This window comes from Amphiura filiformis, chromosome 1 (assembly GCF_039555335.1).
Source record: "Amphiura filiformis chromosome 1, Afil_fr2py, whole genome shotgun sequence".
NCBI classification, from domain to species: domain Eukaryota; kingdom Metazoa; phylum Echinodermata; class Ophiuroidea; order Amphilepidida; family Amphiuridae; genus Amphiura; species Amphiura filiformis.
The window spans coordinates 21,477,019-21,495,153 of NC_092628.1; the positions used below are offsets into that span (position 1 = coordinate 21,477,019).

General features: G+C 36.4%; 1 protein-coding gene across 2 annotated transcripts in view; it reads left to right on the forward strand.

The window, feature by feature from the left end:
* The window catches only part of LOC140169152 (polypyrimidine tract-binding protein 1-like), a 296,067-nt gene that overhangs the window by 28,326 nt on the left and 249,606 nt on the right, over window positions 1-18,135 (forward strand). For both annotated transcript variants that reach the window (XM_072192852.1, XM_072193067.1), the window contains exon 2: window positions 3,194-3,228. In XM_072192852.1, coding sequence (XP_072048953.1) covers window positions 3,194-3,228 — 35 coding nt within the window. The remainder of the gene's footprint in view (window positions 1-3,193; window positions 3,229-18,135) is intronic.

Here is an 18,135-nt window from a genome sequence, read left to right on the forward strand (position 1 = left end):
CATCGAAGTGGTTACGTAATTCTCTGCGTTACTGGATCATGCTATTTTGGTATGCCTTCGGGTGTTTTGTGTGACGATTGTTTCGTTCGTGGTTCATTAATCGAGCGTGCGATCCCGTTGACATAGTAATATTACATAACTTTGCTGGCGAATTGCTTGTGCCATCATCTTTTTATTTTTAACTTGCATTAAGGGTTCAGGTATCAACATTTTCACATATTTTTTGTGAGACCTGAGAGCACATGAGATATATTGAACGAGGAATGTCTTTCTGATATCAGCAGGCCAGTGGCTAAATCGACCCTTGGATGTGCTCTCAGGTCCTACAAAAAATACTCTGCAAACATTGCTATCTGATTCCTTAAGTTAAGAAATTTAATATCTACATTGATGTTGAGACAAAGGATTACAAGGATGTACCCAAAATATATATTTTATGGAAATGAAACTGTACATTAGAACTAGCAACTAGATATTTTGTCAACTTTTGTATATCGATGTGGGAGGGGAAATGATCCTTATTTTGCTCCTTTTTGTCAAAATTAGGTACATTTCAAACACCAGCAGCGACTCATTTGATTTCCCCAGCTACTTGCGAGTATCTGAGCATATGTTGTCGTAATATTTGTTCAAATTTGCCCTAGGTAGTTCCATGTTACAACTTTAAGTCACATTGTTAGTAAGAAAGTTACAGCTTTCAGTATTGCAAGAGGCATTTATTGCAGCAAGCATCGTTGTATTGTGCGTAATAATACATTGTAGGCTATAGCAATACTGTACACATTATTATCAGTGATGAAGTATAGATCAGAACATGATACATTGTGTATTATTTATATCAGTCACATGTTGTTATCATGAGTTTTGAAAAGGGATGAGCTACAGTTGATGCAGACTGTGAATTCCTATTTTTAAATTTTGTTATTATTACTACTCGGATAATTGATACTTCAGGTTTCAGCAAAGTAATGATTGATTGGTTTTTCAGTTTACGTGTAGTGGAGGGGATGCACACCCACAAAGTTGCTCCCAAAGTATATGATTTCGCTCTTTTTGTACTTGGTATCTCTTTACATGGTTTGTTGGGGAAACAAAACTTCATGGCTCAGGGAGTGTCTTTTGGAATTTGCAGGAGAGCATTAAATAGCTCTTCTGGAGCCTTCAAGGAGAGCTGTTTAGAGCATTTGTAATAGAATGTAAGGAGAGAATGGTCAACTAAGGAGAGCTAAAATCACTCTCCTATATCAGATTTAAGGAGAGCAGTAGCTCTCGCTCTCCTCAAAAGGCAGTCCCTGATGCCTAATGTAGACATTGTGACAATGAATTTGGATCCAGAGGTTCATGATATCTGCGATGAAAAGTCTTATCCATGCGCCGTATTTTGGGGGGCTTTGGGCGCCAGCCCCCGGGTCAAAGTAGGGGCGGCAAAAACGAAGGGGCAGCGGAAGAAGAAGGGGCGGCAAAAACAGGGGCGGCAAAAACGAAGGGGGCGGCAAAACGAATTAGCAAAGAAAAAAGGGCGCCAAAAATTGAAAAAGCATAAAAAAATTTGAAAAAGGATGCTTTTAGGACGCTAGCGCCTAAAATCCTTTTTTTTTTTTTTTTTTTTTTTGCTCTTCACTTTTCAAACGACCGTGAAAAAAATTGGGTCAACCTTTTCGGCTAATAAGGAAGGGCGGCAAAATTGTTTCTTCTTCAGCCCCCGGGTTGGGGCGACCACGGCACGCCACTGTTATCACAAGATGGATTTCTGGCCATCATCGAAAGTTGCAATCGCGGTGCAGGTATTATGTTCTGATTGGTTGTTAGAGAATGTCTGTAGCAACACCTTTTATGCGATTTCATTAAGTATGAACATTGTACAATGGTACATGATAGAAAAAAGCATTGCTGCATCTAATACGAACTCGATGCCCTGCCAGATGTACCTCTGACATAGCCCAAAGAAGGCTCCCAGTTGGTCGCTGGTGTAGCATGGCTCGCTTTCCTTGCTTCCTTGCACAATTTGAGAGGCATTGTGACCTGCTAACTGAACTAGCTCCTGATTATCTTTGCTCGCACTTTAATAGTATTAGAGGGGCATCACAAACTGCTAGTTTGCTGTAACATCATGTGATGCTGCAGTGATGAAGAACCAGGTATTATTGTATTGCATATTGGAGAGAATCAGACTGTGTTCAATTACCCGCATAAAAAAACTAGATTGGCACAGAATCCCCATCTGTTCATGCCACTGCTGATATTACCTCCATATTGCCACATTTCACAACTATTTAAAATACGATGATTGAAGTTTCCATCATTATTACAACTTGCTATATTATGTTCATTTGCAATTGCACAATATTACAAATAGGCCTGTGTATTGTGTAGAATCATCTCCAAAAGCAATTATTTTCATCTGGCTTTGAATCAACGTATCATATTATACTTGCATCCTCATACACACACAGAGGTGTGTGTGTTATTATGACAAATATATAGAAACTGTGCTGCTTGTGTAATTACTCAACTATAATAGACAACATGTTGTGCTGCCTATATTGCGCTACCTATGCAGCCATTGTCATTTTTGCTATGTATAATAAGTGTATTTTCAAGAAATGTAATTTTTTTTTGCTTTTCTGATATTTTTTGAAAAATACGCGTCAATTAATTTGTCTTTTTGTGGCAAATTTGTTGAGAAGTGTTATGGTGTACACTGCATGTAAATATATTTGGGTTTACATTTAGTTTATATCGATTCAAAAAATTCACAAAAATAAAAAAGATGAAAAATACTTACACATCATTATTGTAGTCCAGGGAACTAAACTGGGAACCTAGTCTTTGTCCAAGTCTTGGTGAGTGTTAGTGGTAAGCATCAGAGGAGTGTGAAGCTTGTTCCAATTCCTAATCTAATTGACAGGCAAACGGGGTAATGCGATCGGTCAAGCATGAAAGCGCAACATTGCATTTAGCTACACTTTGCAGCACAACAAAAGGTTGCCGTTTTACTACACTCCCACACAGTACACTCAACTTGTTTGATTTCTGACCAGTACAAGACTGGAACAAAGACTAGCGTGAGCTCAAATTTGCCATATGGTATCAAATATGTATGCGCTGGCGTTGAAATTTTTATAATTGTAATGTGCATTAATTTATTTTTAAAATAATAATTTTGTCTATTTTTGTCTTTCTTTGTATCACAGATTAACTGCCGAATTAAATGGATCCGGCATGAAGGTACGTGTTAAAAAATAGGATTTGAAAATAAATGATTTGCCTGTTGCAGCTGCAGTCTACATTTATATGAATTATTTCCAAAAACAAAATTACATGAAATAAAATGTATTTTTATTTAAAGGTGGGTGTTCTGATTTTTTTTTCATTACAACAATTTAAAAATCCAGGCTGTCGATCTGGTCACATGATATTTTACAGTAAAATGTTATACAGTTTTATTAGATCTACTAACTTGCTGACAAGATCAAGTGAATTGAAATAAGTTGGTTTGTTTCGCAATGTCAGTTTTCAGCCCATATGCTTGACCATATGACAAGCTATATTCAATGTGAACTTGGAAAATAACTTGCTACCAAATAGCGTGGAATCTGTCGCCCTTCCATGGATCAGCAAGTAAATAACATAGCAGGTAGACTGCATTTTTTCTTGGAAGCGCATATTTACACATTTCAGTTGATGCTAAATACATGTAGTTGTGAAAATATGCAAATTAGAGAGAGGCTAGGCAATATCATACATTAGAACACATACGGTAATTAAATACTTTGACCAAGTTTCAGGTAAGGATGTCAGGATTAAAAAAAAATCGATATATTGGCCACTCAATATCGATAAAAATCAATAAATTGATTTTCCTTTTACTCATATCTTCTGCATTCATCCATAAATTTTATGACATAACCCATACCAATGTAACAGGATGCATCATGCCATTTGGACTAACATATGCACCAGCCACCTTCCAGTGACTTATGGAGCACTACATGTATGTATGCCATTTGGATTCACAAATGCACCAGCCACCTTCCAGTGATTTATGGAGCACTATGCCATTTGGACTCACAAATGCACCTGCCACCTTCCAGTGATTTATGGAGCACTATGCCATTTGGACTCACAAATGCACCAGCCACCTTCTAGCGACTTATGGAGCACTATGCCATTTGGACTCACAAATGCACCAGCCACCTTCCAGCTCAATTTATGCAGCTCAATTTGTCGATACTTTTTTGCCATTATTGGCAACTTGGATATATAGATTTTCTTCAGAAAGTGATATCGGTGATATCGATATTATTGGGTGGATAGATGATTGATTATTATCGATAAATCAATGGTCCTTAGTTTCAGGGAAAAGTCTGCAAACTAAACGTACCCTGAACATTTATGCATTTCTAATTATCAAAATATTGGCAAAAATTAGACCTTTTCCATAATTTTAAAATTGATTGACTTATGAAAATTGCATGTCTGATATGCTTCAAACAAAAAAATATTTTGATCAGTGTGCTTAGTCCTACTCAAATAATCTGTATAAAACATGCTCAGTGTATTTCATAATTTGCAGAATATACCTCGTATTCCACCTTAACCCCCTGAGCACTACCTGCCAATCTAACATTGCCTCTGATTGGTCAATTATGTGATATCTTCACTTTAATCACCAATCAGAATGGAGCTTTGCAAATAATTCATCGCAATTTTTTTGCGTGGTGAAATTATTCTAACAATGTTGCTGATTGGTCCAATTGATTATGAAAACTTCTTTTTGACCAATAGGCAGGTATATAGTTCTCATGGGGTTTAGGATGTTTTATTATAATATTGCATCACAACTTCATCTGTGTGTACCAAAGTTACCACATATAGCGGTAGGAAATAATTTTTTTGAATGCTCGCTGTCAGGAAATAATATCAATCTCATGACTCAGAATCATGTTATATATGGTATACTAATCATGGACAGCATATTCAATTAAACATAGATGGTGTAATCCATAAATTGAGATAATGAAGAGGAGCTGAAAGGGGCTGAAACAACAAGTCGGTTGGAGAGAGGAAAGGAACAGAGATACACAACTCAGTGATAAATTGATTTGATATTCTTGACCATGCAATATCGGAGTGCTACATATAGTATGATCAATATTGATTATCCAAGATTTAACCTCGACATACTTTTACAGAAAATCGCTGATCACTACATGTATAAAATCCGATTCAGACTCCACATTGCAACGTCGCGCGATGCTTAGTTACGCCGCAGCATTGTGAGATGATATTTAAATGTATTGCATGTTGCGTCTGCATCGCCTTTTTAAGGTAATTCCGCAGACCTTGATTTTCCAGCAGCCAGTCACAAGTGTGCAGTGCACACCAAGATAGAGGAAAAAGTTCAACTCACATCGCCGATGAAAATTCCACCTACTGATGAGAATTTTCAAAAACCTAGCTCAGATGTGGAGTGTGAATCAGACTTTACGTGATAGAGGAAAAAGTTCAACTCACATCGCGGATGAAAATTCCACCTCGCGATGAGAATTTTCAAAAACCTAGCTCAGATGTGGAGTGTGAATCAGACTTTACGTGCATTTAAAACCATTAAAATTAGTGTCATTCAGGGACACAGCACTGTGTAAGTGCAGAACCTTTATTCAGCCTACGTCATAACCATCACAACCAGGAACACAAATAGGTAGGCCAACTGGTTTGCAACACAGTGATTTCAAATTCTAAACCATGGAACATAGCAGTTCTTGTGCATGCATGATCTTCCAATATTTTTTACAGAAAATGGACGATCACTTTATTTAGCCCAAGACTATATCCACCATATTAAACTATATAGCATCATTCAAGGACACAACTTAATATAGGTGCAGAACTTTAATCGACCTACCTAGAAATAAACCACTACAACCGGGATCAGCACCCTGAGTTTTATTACTAGTAACTTTAACTAGTAAGTCGGAAGTTCCTTGTCCAAAGGAGTTACAAGCTACACTCTAGTTCGCCACACGCATGCAGACAAATCTCCCGTGTACGCTCTGCGCGAGTGACTTTACACACATGATTTGAAAGTGCGACGAGCGAGATACGTCACAACTGAACTTGAGTTGAATCAAAGTTTAGCTCAATTTTAACACAACAACAAACTTACATGCCAGCACTGGGGCTTGAAATTACATTGCCATACATACATACCTTTAATGCAGCAAAGTATAACACTTAATTGATTGAGGTAAAAAATAATTATATCGGAAAAGATTAAAGAATATTAAAAAAGGAACATTTTTTAAACAAAAAGACACTCAGTTGAGCAAAGCGCAAATTAATGGGCTGATTAAAGTTGATATTTTGAATGATAAAAAATGTAAATCACAGACGTAAATCCCTCCCAATTAGTTATGGTACCCTCGTAAATAAAATGTAAATGACTATATTTATTAAGTTTTTAATTGATAGCATATTATTTAGTCCTCAGGTCATAACTAATGTTTGTTTTGTGGTGTGTTCTAGTTTTGAATAGCGCAGTAACTAAACATATGGGACACAATTAGTGGGTTTTTAGCAGGTTCGCCGTCGGACAAGTTTTGAACTGTCAAGCTTTCGTCAGGAGTAGCTCTGACTTCTTCAGGACAAAGTACCTAAGAATGAGACATGTAGACCGCCCCTTGTCTACTGATGACTCTGAAAAGAGTCGCTCACTGAAGACTGCCCTTGTCAACAGAGAACAAGCAGATCTCGCCTATCTGCTAATATATAGGTTTTGGTGGCTCTGAAAAGAGCCGTTCAATGAAGACTGCCCCCTGTCTACAGAGAACTAGCAGATCTCGCCTATCTGCTAATAAAAGGTTTTGGTGGCTCTGAAAAGAGCCGTTTGCTGAAGACTGCCCCTTATCATATGGGACACGGTGTGGTATGGACACAGTGTGGCATGGTGTTTCTGTAGCAAGGAAGTAAGCCTGTCAAATGGTTACATTTGATACAAGATTCACTAGGATCCACAACATGCTCATCTATCAGGGCACAGTTCTTTAACCTCAATACATTTGTACATTCATTGAATGACCTTAAAAAATTTGAGTACAGAAACTCATACTCTGCAACTTGAGGTCAAAATTTGTACTGTGATTGAGGTTATTGAACTATGCCATTGGGATGAGGCCATTGTGGTCCATAGTGATTGTTGAAATTTAGGTACACATTTCATACTCAAAAAAGTCTGATTTACAGTGCTGCTATACATTGTAGACAGATTTTAACCAATTATTAACGGAGCCTTGGCCATCCTACTGCTGTATTATTTAGATTACAATTCCAAAGCCTGATTTTTTTAAAAGCCAACGCAAGAATTTTATAATATGGTACAAATTACATCACCCACACACCCCGCACACAAATCACATCTCTGCATAGCCAGCAATATAAATTTGAAATAAAAACACATTGATGTCAGAAAATAGAAAGTAATTTTCGTTTTTCAATTTGTAATATTTTCTGTTTCATACACTTTTGAATTTTCATACAAATTTTTCATAAAAATATGGAGACAAATATAGACAAAAGAATTGTGAACATTTCATCAATCAAACAAAAACCAGTTTGCCAGCACCCTGGATTGAAAGCCATTATATTTCAGACATTGGATGAGAAAACGTGATCAAGCGACAACGTCCTCTGAGAGTCGTAATGCATGTTATTACTTTGTCAGTATCATGTTGTTGTCCGTAGCAAGGAGAACTCCATGAAGAATGTCGCGTATCACATGGAAATTGATAAACTTAATGGAAATTTGTAAAATGCATATAAATTTACGTAAAAGTAAAAAAAAACACAAAGCCAAGTCTAGATTTATTTAATGCAAGTGGGATCAATGGATCATGGCATGAACCATATTTTGTCCACTTTCAGCCATTTTAACTTTACTTCTTGAATATTATTACATTGATCTTAAATCGTCAAGGAAGCCAATGATTACATTTTATATTTCCACAGGTGTTGCGGTTCTTGAGTTAAAGCCAATAATATATCAAAATGAAAGTTTTGGCCATTTATCCCCTCCCAAGAAATATCATGCACACAGGGTGAAAATTACACCTGTTATATCAAGCCTTGGGATCTCCTATACCATTCCTTTCGTGTGTCAGCTTTATTTGCCTCAATATTTGAGTGCAGACATTGCTATGCTAGGTCATGTTCCCCTCTGACTTGCCTTAAATGTTGATGTACATGCAGGTAAATAATGGTAATAATATAATAAAAAATGCAAATTATCACTTTTCATGTTTTGGAACTGCACACAGAAATAACAAGGTTCCATGAAAAGCAGAATGTTGCAACTTATTTTGCAAAGTATGCAAACACAGGTAAATTTGCATTTAAAACTTGTACGTTTCGCCATCTTGGTGTTGATCTCAAACGGGAATTGGTTCATCGCTTAACACGTGGAAAAAACGTGACAGAATCAAGAATGAGTAATGAAAAGGTGCTGAAGCTGTATTTGTTATTGATCACCGGCAAGCTACATTGTACACAAGTTTAATCCCGTGTCATATTCATGTTTTCAATTCCTTTATGTAAGATTTGATTAGAGTTGCTCATCCGTAACGACATTTCATAATTGTGTGTCGCATGTGATTTTGATAAGACGGAGTCAAAATGTCATGCTACATAGACTGTGTATTATTCTGTCGCTGGTCTTTGCATGCATTGCATGCATACATGCAACAAACCAAAAAGATTAGTAAGATATGAAATGGATCACTTGACCGCCTACAGTATACTAAATGTTGTACATTTGGCTTTGTCTATGTCTACTTCCCTAACTTGGAAATGTTTGAGAGTATTAATTTTGATCTTGTTTGAAGTGCACTTAAAGCAATTCTTCATTTGCTTGAAATTGAATGTGAAAATATTAGTTGAATGTGGATCAGTTAGTTTAAGAAGCCTTGACGTCATGAAGATTTTTACATCAAAATTGAGGTCAAAGTTCATTTGAGGTCAACTTGTCTATGATAGTTTTGGTTGTAGTGCAAATTTTAGAAAATATCCTTTTGAAACATTTGTCGCACACAAAGTACCGTAACCATTGTGTACAGGTATTGGGTTATTCCAGTTGAAATCCATACCCTCTATGGAAGATATAACCTTAATCTCACACACAAGGAGTGTAGATTTTAAATGGAGTCAGGCATTCAGGTAACTCAGTTTGAAATGTGTACTCCCTCCTGTGTGGAAGATAAAGGAAAATGTCTTCCATAGAGGGTGTATGTTTTAAACTGGAATAGCCCATTTAGCATGAACTTCTAACAAGAATGTTCCGTTCGAGTCAAGAACCAGTGTTCTTGCCACGCCGGTCGGGGATATCCGGCATGGGCTATCCGGCACAGAGTCTTTCAGACCGGCACTAACCTTATATTGGTCACCGACCGGTGCAAACAATCTTTGAAATCACAGAAATTGCACAAGTTAAACCAAGATGTTGTGTTTTTTTACCTGAGAGAACAGTAAGAAATGAATTTGTCCATGTAGGGAGATTAAGAGAGGAATTTGTCTTTGTGTAAGGAGGGAGAACAGCTACACAACGGACGAATTCATCTCAATCTCCCTCACACACAGTCAGCTACTAAAATTACCCGGCACTAAAATTGTGCTGGCTATAATGTCAAGAACACAAAAGTACAGAAATAGTCCCTAGAACACATGGATAGAGGGGTTGTCAGGTAACCGATACTTCATTCAAATCTATCTATAGAAGCATCTCCTTGTCTTCGACTCCTCTCAGTCGTTGAAGTCAAAAAAATTGATTAGTGCCTAAAAGTTGCTCAGTCTTGCTTCAGTAATACAGCTTGTAATCAGATGCTGGTGTTTGTTTTACTTATGAAAATGTGTTTGTTAGTCTTATGAAGTTGGTCATGTAATAATGGTAGGAGATTGTGATTTTGAAAGCACTGCATCTTTCCCTATCTGTAGATACTGATCGATCTGTTGCCATATTTTGCCATCAATTAATCTTTCATTTATCAGGCCTAGAAATCCAACACAAATCTGCAAATCAATTTGTGCAAAGATTCTTGTAACAACAGCACAAATTGAGAGTTTACTGATGGTTTGATTACTTATTCAAATATGTTGTGATGTAAACACTTCATTTCTGAAGCAACTGAATCCCAAAATGACAAACTATGATCTAATTTACTTTGATCATGCTATGTACATTGATCTGAGGGCTGTTTTTTAAAACAACAAAAACTACCATTCGGGACAGTAAAAAGATGTGAAACAAAGATGACCGATCTTTGTTATAGACTATCCTATAGGCTATGTGCATGAATCAAGGATTCAGATTGCAAAGTTCTCCAGTGAGAATCTGAATGGATTTGTGCACACTCACTGTCGCAGATTTCGGTTACTTTCATGTAATTATACACAAAATTAGGGTTAGGGTTAGTTTAGAGTTAGGATTAGAGTTAGGGTTAGGATTAGCTTACACGAAATAATTACATGAAGGATCGACCCAGATTTCTAGGCCTAGTAAACAAAATATGTACATGGCATTTCTATTTTGGTTTGAAAATAGTTATTCTAACTACAGAAATGACTGAACTCTGAAACTTGACCTCACAGCAAGTTGCTCATTATAAGATGCATCCAAAGGTACTAATTAGAGTACTAGTAATTAATGCTGTAATTAAACTTGACAGGTTCATCCCAAGAGATTGCTAAAGTAAGTTTGTGACCTACTTTACGTTGAAGGCCTAGGCTTTTAATGCTTTTAAAAGCTTTAAAAAGCAGTTATGTAAGTAGATAATAAAAACAAACTAATCCAAACGACTGATTTTGTGTAACAAAAATACATACATAATACCATGTCCATAATGACTCTTTGTCTAGATGAAAAGCTCTTTAAGACATTGGCATTGAATAATGATATGTGTACAATACATCCGTAGATCTACCACTTAGAGTGAGGTTATTATACAAGTAGAACAGAAATTTTACTCATAGTGGGGTGTCCTCTTCTTGACATAAATAAATAAATGTACGTAGATGCCGATCATAAGGTACAAATTACAAGCAATAATTGGCATCTAGTGTCCTATTATTCACAGACGAATCATATTTGGGATGCAGCGTGCATTGTCGACATAGTGGTTGACAAACCGAGATACATGCAGTGGAAGTGTTTTATTTTTGTATATCATGCTTAAGAGGTTAGAAGTTACATAGCTGCCATTTTAACGACTTTGCATTTTGTCTGTGACTGGGTTAACATTATTTTAATAGTTTATTTGAAGCGCCAACTGAGAAATTTTAGTGATCATGAAGTGCCAACATGTTATGGGAGGATTTTGCGAAGGGAGAGCGTGTGCGCGACCGAACACTATAGCGGGTGTTGGTCCAGGGCCGCCTTATGGCCCCTGGAGGGGTCCAGTGAAAAAGTCCCTGCCGCAGGGGTCCAGGGGCAGTGCCCACGGAAGCTCTGAGATTTTAGGGCTTTCTAGAAGCTCAGATGTGGTATTTTCACCCCTTTTTTGTTAACAATTTATGTGAACAAAATTAGTAAATTTACCATACGCCACTTCGTGTGCCACTTCGTGTGCCACTTCGACTAACTCCAAGCGCCACAAGTTGAGAAGGCCTGATCTATGAGTTCCCAGATTATGTTTCAAAAAAGCTCAATTTGTTGCATTATTTTGAATGTTTTAATAGTCAATTCTCCAACAGAGCATGAAATTTGTCAAGAATAGGTATGGAATATGGGTTCTCTTAAAATTGTCAATTCCAAACACAGAAAAAAAAAGATTAATTTCCGGGGAAGATAAGCCAAATTCCTTACTAAAGTAACAGTGTTTTTTTCCTGCAATTGCTTTCATTTCTTTGAAGTAAAATCCATCTAGATGCCAACATTTTCCTGGAAGAAGCTTCCCAGATTCTACATTTACCTGGCATGGTGAAATCCCTCTGAATAATTAAATAGGATTCAATTCAAGCAAAGCATGATAATGGCACACCCCTGCCCACCCTTCTCCTCTCTTTCAATACTATATTCATTTATCAGGGTTGCAAGTTTTCTGTTTTTATCCGGATTTTTTTTTTTTTTTTACATTTCCGGAAGTGGATGATGATATTTCATCATAAAAAGAGCAAAAAAACAATTTAAGGGGTGATACCAACATAGCCTATTCCCCGATCCTTAGCTTTCGCTAAAAAGATAGTGCTCTGATCAAGCGTTCGGCTTGCTCGCTTCACTCGCACCATTTCAGGTTTTTTTTCCCAACAGTCAGCTACTGATTTAAATGAGGATCCTTGTTACCAGCAGGCAAAAGTGTGTGACTCTATCTCAGAAGCTTGCAATGTACATTTTGAGCGCCAGAAGCAAAGCAACCGACTTGATAGGAGTCACTTGAATTCTAGCAGCCACCGAACATGGCTCCTGGTTCATGTGTTTGACTGACATTGTAGATCAAATTGTCGGTACACATAAAGGCAGCTATTTTTACTACCATTCTTCTTTGGTTCACATGATGATGTAGCTCCAAGCTCGGACATGAAGCCTGACACCATAGTATCGAATGCGCAACACTGGGAGTACTCACCAGGAAATGCTATACACTCGTTCAAGATGGAGTAACATGCAACCTCTGGACTAGAACAAGCCCCTAATGTATTGAAACCGATAAGACTGGTTAGTTTTCCTGAAGTTGATTGTGAATGGACTATAGTATGATGTGCAACACTAGAAGGAAACTAACAGTCGTTCATGATAAAGTGATGCATAACCTGGAGGGAAGATGACATCTTTGTACCTCTTATATATTATAAGGAAACTTATACAACAGGATAGTTTTGGGTGAAGTTGATACTGAATGGACTACAGTGGTTATGTTCTTATAATGACTAAACTATGTTGTATGTTATTATAGCTGTAATAGTAGTAGACCTGTATGTAGGGTACCCATTTAGCAAAATGCCCATGATAATATTTTGAAATATATTACAGGCATGAGAATTTTCAGTTTAAAAACTGAATTCAGTTTTTTTTATAGTCAAAATTTCCGCAACTTTATTTAATTTCAGCCTGTTTTTGGTACTTTTTGCCCAATTTCACGCGCATTTTCAGTTTTTTCAGTTTTTTTTAGGAAAGTGCAGTCTCATGCCTGATATTATGAGACATTGAAATTATAACTTACCAGTTTTACCAGAGATATAAGGCATTTTTGGGAGGGGATGAGCAGACTTTTCATCCAATTTCATGCTAAGTCTATGTAAGATTTTATAATCAATAAAGCTTGTAGGTAAGTTTTCAATTTTCGTCCGCCTGTCATGTCACCCCTTTAAAGGTACTTCTCCCGAAATAAAAACATTTTTTTAAAGTTATTTATTTTTTCGGCTTTGAGTGTCCTTGACCTAGATTTAAATGCTAGGATCATTCATGGTTGATTTGTAAAAAAAATTGGAATTTTGCACGAAGTTTTGTGTTTTTAATATGAAAATTGATACTTTGTTTTCATGTCATATTCTATTAATGATATCAAAATGCATTCAAATTCAATGCATTTTGATATCATTAATAGAATATGACATGAAAACAAAGTATCAATTTTCATATTAAAAACACAAAACATTCTTGCAATTTTATTTTTTAGGTCAACCATGAATGATCCTAGCATTTAGGTCTAGGTCAAGGGACACTACAAAACCTAAAAAATAAATAACTTAAAAAAAAGGTGTTTTTTTTTTTTTTTAATTTCTGAAATTTTTCGAAAATTTTGGGGTGGGTCTTTACTCAAAGGTGGGACTATACTCGCGTCAGTACGGTAATTTTAAGCACCTCTTTATTAGAAGCGATTTCAGATTCTAATCTACACTTTAGTTATCTTTTCATTTTTGGACATATTTTTGTAACTTCAATGTAATTTCTTCATTAGCCAAATTAAAGCCTGATTAGATTTTGCTTGAAATGTTATACATGTAGGTGAAACAAACTTTTGTTGAAAAGCTAAAGAGATGAGCTAAGTGGTTTAGAGTGTTGGGACTTATTTTGTCATTAGCTAATTTTCTATTTTATTCACACTTGAAGAGGCAACTTTGATGTGATTTGATTAGCATCCTTAAAATAACATGTGAAATTACTTTGTTGGGTCCTCATGTCTGACTGTTTTTTTTAAAAAACATTTTAATGCCAATCATTTTTGTCCCGAAAATGAAAATTAGTGAAATTATGCATGTACATTTGATAGTTTTTAACTTAGCTCAAAATCAATAATTTAATATCCATGAGATCTGCAGTTAAAGAGGAAGCCCCACCAGAGCAGTTCTGGGGCGAACCAAATCTGCCATGGTTATCAAATTAATCAGTGACAAGGTCATCTCTGAATTTGACAGGTGCTAATTGATGCAATAACATTTGCATCAATTAGCACCTGTCAAAATTCAGAGATACCTTTGTCACTGATTAATTTGATAACCAGGCAGGTTTGGTTCACCTCACCCCAGAAGAACTGATGTGGCAGTTCTTCCTCTCTAACTTAAAAATTGCATACATAATATTAATTATTGGTCTTGTACAAAGTAGTTTTACAGATATGAACCAAAATATTATAAATCTCAGAATCCAAGAGAGGATTATTTTGTTGCACAGATGTGGTCATTTTGTCCTCGCTGGACTTTGCATCTTGGTATTAAACAAAAGTTGGTCAAAGTTGCGAAGCACTGATCAAGCAATGACAAGTATGTACATGACGGTTCAGTTCTGTTGTCTTCTTCACATGATGTGAACTGGTGGTATTATATATAAACCATTAGCCGCCAGGCTGGCAGCTAAACTTGGATCATGTATAGAGCAAATTACAGCATGATGTTGTTATTTGGCGGTATTATATTCCCTTGAAGGATACATATAGACTCGGATAGCATGAATCATCATCATCATCACTACCATCAGGGACGTTGCGAGCTACCGGTGGGCCTGGCTCTGTCGGTCATTCCGTCTGCTTGAGGTTGTTTAGGCACTGACCGCGACTAGGAGTCGCTGACGCAGGGTGTTTAAAATAAAGATAGCAGGATATCTCAGTGTGTGACTGAATTCCAGTTGAAAGTTTTTAAGTGTGTCGATTTTCTTAGCTTTCAGTGTCCCAGTTACATCAATTAGAAGCCCATTTTGTGCTAATTGAATTGCCGCACATAAAATAACTTGTTAAAATTGATTTGAGCTTAAAAATTTGATTTAACTTCATGTTGAGGGGGTGGGTCAATTTAGAACAACATTTTGAAATTAGTACTGTAGTAACTTAGTAAGGATGCCAGAACAATATTAAATTGCAAACTTTATTTCAGAAACCAACGTAATAATTATCTGGAACAAATTTGACAGTCCTCATTAGCAGTTGTAGGGTTTTGTTGAAGCTACTGTGAATATACTACATTTGTGTAGCAGGAAGTTTTGCTGAATTATGCTGGTTGGTTAGGAGCAATCAAGGCCTACAGCCGTAATTCTATTTCACAGTAAGCTGCTCACATTGTATCACAAACTGCAGTTTAGGTTAATTTCACACAAAAAAACTCCAAAAAGCTAACCTATTTCCCCAAGTGGCTTACCATTTCAAGTGGTTATTCCCCCCTCCCCCATTTATCTGTAATTAGCTCTTAATTAAAAAAAGTGCATTTGCCACAGATTGCACTTTTTGGAAAGATGAAAAATGATTTGGTTTCTATTCACTGGAAAATTAAGATGAGAATATCTCTTTTGTCAAACGGAAAATGTTATGACAGAAAGTTTAATACGTATACAGATCTTACATGCTCATACCACCATACTCATACATCTACATACTTTATACTATACAGTGCTTCAACTCTGTTTGTATGTTCACAAATTGACTTTCGATTGTGTTGGATACACAAAAACTTGCATTCGGCAACTTGAGGTCAACTGTTGATAGTGTTGAATGGAGGATATTGGACCAATACTGGGCTATGACCATGTTCACACTATACCATTTTCAACCCTGTGATGGGGCAGTGATGTCAACACGCTGAGGCGGTTGTTTCGGGAGCGCATCTATGCGGCGTCTTTCAGTATGTTCATGCGTATTGCCAATGCTTTGAGCGAATGCTAGCTCTTTGAAGCCGCGCCATATGAAATCCGCAATGACATCACTGCCACAGATCAGTGTGTAAATGGTATAGGGAATTTTTTACTGAGATTTGAGGAATATTAGAACAATTGTAGACTATCAGAAAAATCACAGCACTTGCTTTTGATGAATCAAGTTTATATAAATGTGAAGGCATTATTTTGTTGGATGAAGTACAGTGCTAGTTGTTCTTGGCCAAGCTTGAACATACCTGTTTCATCTTGCTAAGGGTAAATACTGTATGAAGGGTAAGGCATTTGGATTCAATCTTCTGGACCGTGTTATGTACACGTATTTATCGCAGAGCGACAGTGTGCAGAGTATTCCAAATTGACCAAGAATTACCTAGTAATATACCTATACTACTTATTAGTGAATACTATGTACCATAAGAGTTTCCTCTTAGTCCAGTCAAAGTGGGTTTTGACTCACCACTAATTGCAACAGAATTTTTTTCACTCCTATGAATGTCAGAGATGGCCCCTGAACAGCATACAAAAAGTATACTAAAATATACTTGGTGGAAAGGTAGTTTTTGGCGGGAAAAGTTCATACAGGGGTCAAATTTCAAAATTGCTCCAATCATTTTAAAAACTATACCAAATTATTCCTCTAGTCATAAGGATTCAGAAAAAATATAGTTTGCCATACCTGTGATGTACGGTTCTTGAGTTATAGCCAAAAAGGTCAAAGGTCAAATGTTGGGTTCAACAGAGGTCAAAAAACTAAAAATTGTCTGATTTAAACCAAAATGGTCTCAAATTGTTCGGCTTGCAAACATAATTCATTTAAAGAATATTTGTACTGTTTAGGTTGTTTAATTATATGCGTAACATCGAAAATTAGGTCGGGGTCAATAGAGTTCAATGGTCAATGACCTCTTTTACCCTGCTACCTAGGTAACAAAGCATCCAAGATATGGCAAACTATTCTTATTTTGGAGTGTTTTTAAAGGACGAACAAATTGAGACCATTTTTAAGGAGATCGGAGCATTTTTTTGAAGTTGACCCACATGGAGCCCAAAATTTGATCTTTCTGAATCCTTAAGACTAGAGGAATGCTTTGGTATAGTTTTTAAAAAGATTAAAGCAATTTTGAAATTTGACCCCTGTATGACCTTTTCCCGCCAAAAACTACCTTTCCACCAAGTATATTTTAGTATATTTTTGGTATGATGTTCAGGGGACATCTCTAAAATGTATAAAAGTGAAAAAAATTCTGTTGAGTGACACCACTAATTTGTTTAGATTGACTGGACTATCTGTCAATGAAACTATACCACTAAATAACAGTATACCTATTTTACAATGTTTGTACTTGTATGGTAACCTCTTTCAGCAGTTTTAATGGAAACAGGATTATAAATGACTTTCACAAGTTTGCCAAAATACTTTTCTTTTAAAAGATGTCAATCAAGTTATTGTGTGCATTGACTTTCACAAGTTTGCCAAAATACTTTTCTTTAAAAGTTGGCAAACAAGTTATTGTGTACAGAACAATGGAAAATAGCTGTTCAGTACAAGATGAAATGCTGAATAATATCAACAGGGTCCAGTGCATATTTACTATTCATAGTCCATTTAGCTTTGCATTAGTTTCCAAACTTGAACAATGTTGTGCAGATTACATATCAGATGGCCTAATAAAATATCAAATGAACGCTACAATATGAATGAAGCCAGAAAATAAGGAGAAGGCAATTTTCCTGGCTTGGGCACCTAAGACTACCAGATGATACACCAGCCCCCCCAAAAAAAAAAAAAAACCACTTCAAGTATACTGTAGGAAAGTGAAGAAACTAAGAAGAAAGCCAAAAACAATATGTGTGTCGCTTTTAAATACAAAAAGCCCTGAAAAACTCAGAGAAACACTTGAATCAGCCAAAATTTTAGTGTCAGATGCCACAAATGGAATGAAATGATAGAGGGTGCTATGTTGAACTCTGACGAACGGTGTTTATGATGACGATGATGATCAGGCATA